Source organism: Notolepis coatsorum (genome assembly GCF_963971535.1).
Source record: "Notolepis coatsorum genome assembly, chromosome: 15".
NCBI lineage: Eukaryota > Metazoa > Chordata > Actinopteri > Aulopiformes > Paralepididae > Notolepis > Notolepis coatsorum.
The window spans coordinates 3,880,612-3,891,957 of NC_140179.1; the positions used below are offsets into that span (position 1 = coordinate 3,880,612).

The 11,346-nt window shown below is 41.8% G+C and overlaps 1 protein-coding gene across 1 annotated transcript in view; it reads left to right on the forward strand.

The window, feature by feature from the left end:
- Positions 1 to 2,706: 2,706 nt before the first annotated feature.
- Positions 2,707 to 11,346, forward strand: part of LOC311241386 (sodium- and chloride-dependent GABA transporter 2-like) — a gene marked incomplete at its 3' end in the record, with an annotated part of 24,511 nt that continues 15,871 nt past the window's right edge. Inside the window, 6 exon segments of the mRNA XM_084330192.1 lie at positions 2,707 to 2,881; positions 5,978 to 6,112; positions 7,322 to 7,469; positions 8,382 to 8,463; positions 9,482 to 9,613; positions 10,559 to 10,693. Coding sequence (XP_084186318.1) covers positions 2,764 to 2,881; positions 5,978 to 6,112; positions 7,322 to 7,469; positions 8,382 to 8,463; positions 9,482 to 9,613; positions 10,559 to 10,693 — 750 coding nt within the window. The 5' untranslated portion in view covers positions 2,707 to 2,763.

An 11,346-nucleotide genomic window follows, 5' to 3' on the forward strand; every position in this document is an offset into this window, starting at 1 on the left:
GCCATGATCGGACACTTGACATGTTTGGACTGGGAGAGCAACACTTTGGCATCATGATATTTGCTTGATTTAGCTTGGATTGCAGATGAATCTCAAAGCGATTTTAATTGATTGAAGGTCATTACGATCCTATATACATAGCTGGGTAAACGGACTAAATGTCCTCATCTGAGATTAACTGATTCTCAAAATGAATGTTGGATTATTATTCCTAGAAGCTGTTTCTAATGCAGACAACACATTTTTTGAGAAAAAAAAACACACCTCCAAAAGCAAAAAAATAGGAAGAATTTGAATAGTGATTCTGATGTGGATTAATTACCATGGCAACGACTGAAGCTTCGGGTCAGCCGAATATATATATATATATGTATCAGGGCTGACCCGAAGCTTCAGTCGTTGCCATGGTAATTAATCCACATCAGAATCACTATTCAAATTCTTCCTATTCTTTGCTTTTGGAGGTGTGTTTTTTTCTTTCTCAAAACATGTGTTGTCTGCATTACAAACAGCTTCTAGGAATAATAATCCAACATTCATTTTGAGAATCAGTTCATCTCAGATGAGGACATTTAGTCCGTTTACCCAGCTATGTCTCATGAGACATCATCAGTCCAACTTATTGTATGAGAATGATTTGAGGGGAAGGGTGACATGAGAGTATAGTGTGTTTGTGTGTGCGTGTGTGTGTGTGTGCGTGTGTGTGTGCGTGTTGCGTTGCGTTGAAGTATTTGCAAATTGTATTGTATCATATGTTGTGTATTGGAAATCGTGTTGTATTGTACTTGCTGAAGTATATATAATCTTGCAATTAGTTATTTGATGGGGGATGGAAACGGATAAGCTTTGCGTCTTCCATCTCTGTTTCAAACAGTGTACAGTTTCTGGCTGTTTTTCTTTGGGGGGGGGGGGGCGTTCCTCTTTTCCCATTTAATACATTTTTTCAAACGTTGTTTTGCCGGACAATGGCAAATGTAGCCAAACTAACACTGTGGTTTGAAATAAAACTATTGAATCTTGAATCTTGAATCATGACAACCTGATCAGAGAACCTGTTGACCCCACAGCTCTCGTTAACCACTGAAGCTTTAATTATTCTATGATAAGCCCTAATATACTGTATGTTTTTAATGTTTTAAACCCTAATATACTGTATGTTTTTAATGTAATATACTGTATGTTTTTAATGTTTTAAGCCCTAATATACTGTATGTTTTGAATGGGCAGAAAAATGTATGTGTTTTGAAATGTTCTGTTTCAATGGTTTCATTTAAAAGAGGAGATTTATGATGTCAGATGAGCTGAGGAGATTGTTGTTAACTATTATGTTATTATGTTGTTAACTAACTATGCTTTATAATCATGTTATAATGCTCTATAAATTGAATCAATAGATCAAAAACATTTGTAAATGTTGGCTCTTCATTGGCATCTTGTATCGCAGACTCTAACTTGAGCCCTTGTAGTCGGATCAAAGGTCAATTCTCCTCACTCCCAAGTTTTGATCCTCCTATAGTACTAAGGAAGTGTATGATATAATCATGATCTTAAAGAACTCTACTCAAGGTCATGATGGGATTAAAAGCAGTCTCTTCAAAGAAACTATTTATCATCCATCCTTTAACTCATATTCTATCATTATCCCTTCAATCCGGTATCATCCCTCACAACCTCAAAATCGCCAAAGTCATACCAATTTATAAATCTGGAGACCCAAAGGACTTTGGCAATTACCGTCTATCTATTTTGCTTTTCAAAAGTCTTAGAGAAACTGGTATACTCAAGAATCTCTAACCATCTAACTAAGAACAACATCCTGTATAACCATCAGAATGGTTTCCATACAAAATACTCCACAGAACATGCATTGCTACAGCTCGTCAATAAGATCTCCTCAGCACTTGATGACAAAAAAATTGCTATTGGTGTCTTTCTAGATCTGAGCAAAGCTTTTGATACTGTCAACCACAACATTCTCATCTCTAAACTCAATAGATATGGTGTTCAGGATATTGCCCTCAAGTGGTTTACTAACTACTTAGACAACAGAGAGCAGTTTGTGTCATCCAATGGATGCTCATCTGTTAAATCAAGGATTCTATTCTGGGCCCTTTATTATTTTTATTTACATTAATGATTTGGCTATGTCTTGTAATACTCTACTTCCATCATTATTCGCGGATGACACCAATCTCATAGCTACTCATCTTGACAGTCCCTGATTGTATGCGTGAATGAGGAACTTGAAATGGTCTCTAACTGGTTTCAATGCAACAAGCTTACTCTAAATGTCAAAAAATTTAACTTCATGGTCTTCTGCAACAAAAATAAGTACTACCCTAAAGAAGAATCTAAAATATTAATAAATGATAATGATTTTGTTCTTCTTATTGACTCGTGTCAATCTTCCATGTTTTTGCTATAGTGTCTGCCTTATGTCTCTGATCCTGTTTTGTAGTTTATTTTGTAGACCATGTTTACATGTATTTCATTCATATTGTTTATGGACAATGAGATGGGAGTGGAACTTTGTACAAGCCCTTTGGCACTGTTTTTTTAGTTAATTAAATAATTGTGAATAGTGGACCCCAAACTTTGAGAACCAGTGCTTTCTAGGATGGGGTTGTTGTTGTTGTTGTTGTCTGAATGACTAGAGACCAGGTGTGTTGTTGGTGTCCAGGTCCCGCAGGAGACGCTCCCAAGGCAGGCCTCTCTAATGGCAGCGGCCGACCCAAGGAGCTGCTCCCTCCGTCCGAGGAGAAGATGGAGGAGCGGGGCCAGTGGAGCAACAAGGTGGAGTTCATCCTGTCGGTGGCCGGCTCCATCATCGGCCTGGGGAACATGTGGCGCTTCCCCTACCTCTGCTACAAGAATGGAGGAGGTGAGGGGGAGGTCGGGGAGTCTGGGAGGTGGGGAGGCATCCTAACTATTTAGGAGCAGTGGGCAACCACAGTCCCGTGTCTGGGGACCGACTCCAGCTCCAATGCTAGTGCCTTGCTCAAGGGCAGTAGCAAAATTATATTCAAATGATATACTTAGCATGCTTAGGACTTTGGAGGCATTTTTCTAAATCACCACGGGTATATCTCATCATTTCAACTAGGTTTAAAGGGATAGTTCACATTTTCTGACAGTGGTGTGAAATACTTGCAATAGTATAGTTGATGCAGTGCCATTAGCTTAACCTTCCGTGGTCAGAGTTCTAACCCGGTGAAAACAGGCAGCTTCAGACAAATGCTTTCACGAGACAATGAAAAGTGTTAATGCACACTTAATAACATGCAGGCAAACGTTGTAATCATCCACAAAAGAAGTATTCCATCCCACTTAATGTCCAAATATACAAACTATTCCTTTAGTGAATGTCCGGAAAAGCTGGACCTGAATGTGTTTTTGGGGTGGGGGTAGGGGGTGCGTGCTTGTGTAGGTGCTATATCAGACATGTCCCTCTCTGTCTCCGGACTCTCAGTGGGGTGGTCGTGAGGTCACGACCTCTGGGGTCAGCGAGGTCACACAGCTGTTGTTGCTTCGTTGGTTGCAGGCACTTTCAGCAGTTAGTCCCCCACTGACATGTCCGTCCCTTCAGTTTAAAAGGATAGTTCTTTTATTTTTGGACCCCTAGCTCTATATCTCTTACTTACCAGTGATGACGTTGATCAGTCCTTTCTCAGCACAATCAATAGACAAGCCAGAACTAGGGCTAGGGGTCAGAAAATGGGAACTATCCTAAATTGAAATGTGTCGTGACAGGTTTTCTGTAAAGGTCTGAATAGTTCCTTGCAGTCCTTCGCTCTCTAAAGTGGATTGGCTCATGTTTGGTGTTAGATTCCATCATTTAACACTGTATTTGCTTCATGTTCAGGACCATATCCAGTGCTTGAAATGATTACTGTATATATATATTCATGCTCTTATATATATATATATATATATATATATATATATATACACACAGGTATATATTGGCTGCAGATGGTTAGGTCTGTCAATTCAACTGGCCACTTTGTTCAGTCAGTCTGTCCTACTACTTTGGTAGCTAAACATTTTATTGTCCGGTGAAATTTTGAATCCATCCCACGTGGCCAGTTGACAAGAAGAAAAAGGTTCCATGCTCTTAGTTACGACACCTTCTCACCAACAGAGTGCAACTGTCAATCATTTACTTAACTTACCTAGCATTCTTAAAGGGGTAATCAACAGTTTGTTTTGGTGACATCTATAGGTGATATTGCTGTTGCATTTTTGCACTGTTTTGACCTACTTTCCACAACAGCCAAGAACAACAAATGTCCAGTCCAGTCCAGTCCAGTCATTTTTTATTTCAGGTGTTTGACACATAACAATGGTCATTCCATAAATCTGCAAAGTTTTACCAGCTGCTATTGCAGCATTGTCCAATTATCCGAAAAGGGCTAGGGCTGAAGCACTAGGCTTGTCGGGCCCTACCCCTGAAGACTACATACATATAGTACACATTACAGTATAGTATATATACCTGCAGTTAAGTATATAATAGTATATAGTATATAATAGTGTATACAACATATATAATGTGATATGAGATATATAGTACATGATATATACAATATAATAGTACCATAATATAATAGTATATAATGTAAATATAGTTTAATATAATATGCAGATTAAAACATTCATGAACTGCTTATAGGTAGAATCACTATTGTTTTATATTAATCGGTGATAGAGACAAAATAGACATTTATTCTACATGAAAATGTTCACGATTAAAAAACCTTAAGACCTTTCTTAACCCGTCATAAATCAGATTATATTATCTATTTTACTCCCATGTTTTAGCAACATAACCAATGTAAACAAGTGTAAGATCCTGATCAAACTGGCCAGTATCACGTCTTTGTCTGTTTGGCCCTCCATCCAATTCCTCTGCGTTGTGTACTTTTAATGGTCCTGACGTCTCCGATACCGGTTGATAAGATCCTTCAAGTCAAGTCAAGTCAAGAGTTTTAATTGTCACGGCATACAGGTATACAATGAAATGCGGGTGGTCCTTATCTCCCCCGTTAGTGCAATCCATAAACCATAATAATTCTCCACCTCCGTAAGAATCCGACACTTCGACACCGTGAGATACCTTATGAGGAAAAGCGTTGTTTTATTGCTATAAACAGAACCTCATAATCAGATGTTATCAGATGTTATCAAATTGTATCGTCCTTGAAGAGTCTATTCTAATGATCTTTCGGTGTGTTCGTCTATCGTCCTTTTGTTATTCAGTCCAATAGTGGTCAGGCCTGTTCGTTAGCCGAGACCATCCTCGTGGTAGCCGAAGCTAATGCCGATGTGGCATTCTTCCTCCCCCCCCCCCCTCTCAATGAGAGGAGAGAGTGTCCTCTGTGTGATCTCAGTCCTACTCGCTCTCGGTCAGATTCTAGTCTGCCTTACACCCGGAAACACCGTTCGACTTATCAACGATAGCCCACCCCTTTCTGGTTGTCATGTGCCGCGTTGTCATGACAACTGCTAACCTTTCACACATTAAACTTTCATTAAGATGAACCTCTCTCCCTCCTGCCCTGGGAGACAGTACACTCTAAACTCAGATGTTCTTACAAGGAATGTCAACAAACACCCTCGCTGGCAGTGTATTCAATCCCCTGGTCACCGTTCTATCACTGTCTTCCATGCACATTTCGATCACCGTTTTAGCTGTGATCCTCTCCCCCCAATCTATACATCACATACATTGAAAAAGCACCCCAAATCCTTCACAAGGCTTTACAAATATACAAAATACAGTAAAATATACAATAAAAAACTCATATTCACCTGTTGTCTGGTGTTAGTCCTTGTATCAAGAGAATAAAAAACACATGACTCTATTGCTATTTAAGTGTGTGTGTGTGTGCGTGTGCGCGCACGCGCGTGTGTGTGTGATAGGGTGCTACCCCATTTTGTTCACGTTTGGATTGCTGATTGGGCCTTTAATGTCCAGGTGCCTTCCTCATCCCGTACACGATCTTCCTCTTCACCTGCGGGGTTCCTGTGTTCTTCCTGGAGACCGCACTGGGGCAATTCACCAGCCAGGGGGGAATCACCTGCTGGAGGAAGATCAGCCCTCTATTCGAAGGTACTGACTGTATATGATTGATTGATTGATTGATTGATTGATTGATTTTGATTGATTGATTGATTGATTGATTGATTGAAAACTTTATTAACAGATTGCAGAATGGGTACAGTACAGTACGGCTCAATACAAACAGACCAGAGAAAGACTTTCGTCTTGTTTACATCAGGGTCCCCCATTTTCAATTCATCAAGACACAGTACTGTTTTATGTACATTAATGTAACAGTAATGTAATACTGTATACCAGTCTTCTAAAGATCTCCTCCACTCAGAAACGTGTTTTCTTTATGGTTTAACTCGTCTTGGAGGCATGACCTTTAGCTTAGATTAGATTCAAATGTATTGTCACCATACAGCACATCGCCAGACAGCACAAGAACAGTACAATGAGAATAAGTTGCCATCTAACCAACGTGCACATTTATCAGCCTATTAGAGCTCTGGGCTTTTCACTGATGATGGTGTTTCAGAGAGAATAACTGTTTTGCTGTTCTAAATTTGTGTGCGTGCGTGTGTGTGTGTGTGTGTGTGTGTATATGTGTGTGTGGGGGGGGGTATAATAATAACAAATGCCAATCCCTGGCATGCTTGCTTGCTCTTGATGCATATCTACTGGGGGTGTGAGTATGATGCCATCCGCTGGCTCAGTGCTGTAATTCCCAAAGGCACGGCTCTATAATATATCATATATGTATGTATGTATGTATGTATGTATGTATGTATGTATGTATGTATGTATGTATGTATGTATGTATGTATGTATGTATGTATGTATGTATGTATGTATGTATGTATGTATGTATGTATGTATGTATGTATGTATGTATGTATGTATGTATGTATGTATGTATGTATGTATGTATGTATGTATGTATGTATGTATGTATGTATGTATGTATGTATGTATGTATGTATGTATGTGTGTGTGTGTGTGTGTGTGTGTGTGTGTGTGTGTGTGTGTGTGTGTGTGTGTGTGTGTGTGTGTGTGTGTGTGTGTGTGTGTGTGTGTGTGTGTGTGTGTGTGTGTGTGTTATTATGTCATCCGGTACCTGACCATGGCCCTATACAGTCAGCATTCCACCTTTGATGCATTAAAGGTTAATAGGTTATTATGCCAACTGATGAATATCTCTAAAAGATTCCCTGCTTCACACTCTGAGCTGCTCCTCCGTCTCTGTCGTCACGTGTCGTGTCGTCAACACAACAGGTCTGGGTTACGGCACGCAGGTGATTGTGATGCTGCTGAACTTCTACTACATCATCGTGTTGGCCTGGGGCATCTTCTACCTCTCCTTCTCCTTCTCCTGGGACCTCCCCTGGGCCTCCTGCAACAACACCTGGAACACAGGTGAACAGTGCAACCCCCCTGGCCTGCTCACTGACACCTGTAGCCCAAACACTGGTTCATTACATCCACCGGGAGGGAGCATCATCGTTATTATTCAGTGTTCGGACTTATTATTATATTATCTATTTTGGATGTGCGTGTTCTATTTAAATTTTTTCAAATCAATGTCATTCAATTGTCTGTCTTGTTGTTTACACACCTTTTTTTTGCACACAGAAATATATTAGATCTCTCTAATGGAAAAAAAATGTGTTACAGTATATATCTCAAATAGTTTTTGTCCGAAGACGCCAGACTAATTAGTACACGTCTATATCGTTCAGTAGAGCCCGGTTTTCTTTCTTTTGAAGTCAAGTTCTCTGATTCTGTATTTGCAGAGGTATCGTGAATTTACGTCAACTTGAAGTAAAATTTTATAATAATAATAACTTCGTTTTATATAGCGCATAGGGGGGGGGGGGGGGGGCAAACAAAAATAACAAACATGGTGGACAGACGTAACATTCAAAGTGGGAAATTAGGGGTTAAAGGCCAAGTTGAAGAGGTGGGTTTTGAAGAGTTTTAAATGGTAAATTCTGAATGAATGAATGAAAACTTTATGTCCTCCATTCAAGATTCTACCTAAGTTAAGTAGAGAAAGTATTTGATATTGAATGTACTGTACTTAAGCAAGACTTGATTGATTGATTGATTGAAAACTTTATTAACAGATTGCAGAATGGGTACAATACAGTACGGCTCAATACACACAATTGTTAAGGGGATGCAGACCAGAGAAAGACTTTCGTCTTGTTTACATCAGGGTCCCCCATTTTCAATTCATAGTGGAATTGCCTCCTGCTGCAAAAGGCTGAGAGGGTTCAGGAGCAATGGGAGGCGGAGCCATCTGACATAATGTCTCGATTTTTCTTTCTTTCAGAAATTGTCTGGAGTTTGTGAGGAGAAACGACTCAGCCAACTTTACAATTAATCCGAACGCCACGTCTCCAGTCATCGAGTTCTGGGAGTGAGTTTAAATACTGCCGTATTCGTTTATCACCACCATTAAACTGTCATACCATCCCCATATAACCACAATTCAATTAAGTACCGTCTGTAATTATAAAATAATAAATGAATATGAATGTGATGACGTGGCGCTACCTGGGGCATTTACCCTGTCCTCTCTCTCTCTCTCTCTCTCTCTCTCTCTCTCTCTCTCTCTCTCTCTCTCTCTCTCTCGTTTAAATATGCTTTATTAGGTCAAACCATGTGACCACTAGACTAGATCCAATAAAGTTTTGGAAAAACGCATGATAAAGAGGACGTGATTTGTTACTTGTGAACGCACTCTCACAAGTAACTTGACAAATAGATTTAGCAAGGAGGCCTGCCTCATGGTGGCACTATTCAGTATATATCTACCAACCAGAGACTTTGTCTCACAAAATGTTATTTTTGAGTATTAGTGAGTGAAGAAAAACTTGTATTAATGTTTTTTTTTTCTCTCTCTCTCTCTCTCTCTCTCTCTCTCTCTCTCTCTCTCTCTCTCTCTCTCTCTCTCTCTCTCTCTCTCTCCGCTCTCTCTCTCTCTCTGAATGTCTCTCTCTCTCTCTCTGAATGTCTCTCTCTATCTCTCTCTCTCTTGAATGTCTCTCTCTCTCTCTCTCTCTCTCTTTCTCTCTCTGATGTCTCTCTCTCTCTCTCTGAATGTCTCTCTCTCTCTCTCTCTCTCTCTCTCTCTCTCTCTCTCTCTCGCTCTCTCTCTGAATGTCTCTCTCTCTCTCTGAATGTCTCTCTCTATCTCTCTCTCTAACTGAATGTCTCTTCTCTCTCTCTCTCCTCTCTCTCGCTCTCTCTCTGAATGTCTCTCTCTCTCTGAATGTCTCTCTCTATCTCTCTCTCTCTCTGAATGTCTCTCTCTTCTCTCTCTCTCTCTCTCTCTCTCTCCTCTCTCTCTCTCGCTCTCTCTCTGAATGTCTCTCTCTCTCTCTGAATGTCTCTCTCTCTCTCTCTCTCTCTCTCTCTCTCTCTCTCTAGAGGAGGGCTCTGAGGATATCTCCGGGTCTCGACCAGATGGGTTCTCTGAACTGGGACCTAGCGTTGTGTCTGTTTATCGCCTGGGTCATGGTCTACTTCTGCATCTGGAAGGGGGTCAAATCTACAGGAAAGGTGTGTGTCTCTGGGACGTCCCGCTCCAACACTGGTGGTATAGGTAGAAGGCTGAGCATCAAAACCAAGGGTGGGGGGGGGGTGCCAGGGTGGGTGGCGCGGCCATGTAGCTCCAGAGCCGGAGACCTTTGCCCCCACGTCTTCTCCCATGATTGATCCGTCCTCTCTGACGGGCCTATCCGGATAACCAAGGGTGACAAGTCACTCTGTTGACCTTTAACCTCATACTCATGGACTCTAAAAGCTGTGCAGAGGAGGCATTGGTCAAGTGGTCGAGACATTTTAAAAGCCATGTTGACTGGTGACATGTTTGGTGTGCAGGACATACTGTGGGAACACAAACCACCAAGGAACTCTAAATTTAAAACAAAATCTATTGTGGGGGGAAGGGGGGCAGGGGAACAAATGATCCTCTGTGTGGCGCCGTGTGACGTCACCCACCAGTTTTCTCCACTAACGGCAGAGTAGCGTTTAAACACTGCACGGATGAATTCCTATCAGTTATGATTCACTGCAACATTACAGGAATGGGAGGCTCAGAACTCCGTCCTTAATCTTTCAACACCGTATGCTGCCTCCTCTGCACATCACACATATTTGCTGTGTGCGTACAATAGCGCCTTTCAGAAGACCCAAGGTCGCTTTACATAGGGGGGGGAAATAACAAAAGTAACAAACATAGTGGACAGACGCAACAGACAAAGTGAGAAATTAGGGGTTAAAGGTCAAGTTGAAGAGTTGGGTTTTACTTTTGAATGGAGTTCGGCGGGGAGGGAGTTCCAGAGAGTGGGAGCTGCTGAACGCTGAAAGCTCTGTCCCCCAAACGTCCGCAGCCGTCTGGTTCGGGGGAATGGAGAGCTGACCAGTGTCTGTAGTATACATTATTTATGGATGTCTGTATACGTTATATTTCGTCATGGCAATTCCTTCCGTGTGTTTCCGCAGGTGGTGTACTTCACTGCGACGTTCCCCTACGTGATGCTGGTGGTGCTGCTCATCAGAGGGCTCACGCTGCCTGGTGCCGCCATCGGCATCAAGTTCTACCTCTACCCCGACCTGAGCCGCCTGGCAGACCCACAGGTACCGGTACATCATGGTACATTTATATAGCGCTTTCACCCACAGGCAGGGGTGTAGCTCCAGATTCTGGGCCCCATGAAAGAATGTATTTGTAGGCCCCCAGGAAATTTTTTTGGCCATTTTTTTATTGATGAAAACGCATAATATGGTTCGGATCAGCAGTTCAGCACCTGCACTGTTGGTGGGTGAGCCTAGTAAAGGATGTCGCATTGCGTTCATCTTCAATGAATGGACCAATGCAATAGTCTACCAAAGCCCCCCCCCTCTCTCTATATATCACACACACACACACACACACACACACACACACACACACACACACACACACACACACACACACACACACACACACACACACACACACACACACACACACACACTTCAGAAACAAACATAGTATCAATGAGAGCATCAATAATACACCTGTGATGTCTGTGATGTCTAGTAAAAAAAAATAAAAAAATGTGGGCCCCCCCCAGTGCTGGGCCCTTGGAATCATCCTAAGCTACCCTCCCCCCCCCCCCCCCCCCCCCCCCCCAGCTACCCCCTGCCCACAGGTACCGGTACATGGTACATTTATATAGCGCTTTTATTCCTCACATTCATCCATTCACACACCGACAGCGCAGGCAACCATGCAAGGTGCCGACCTG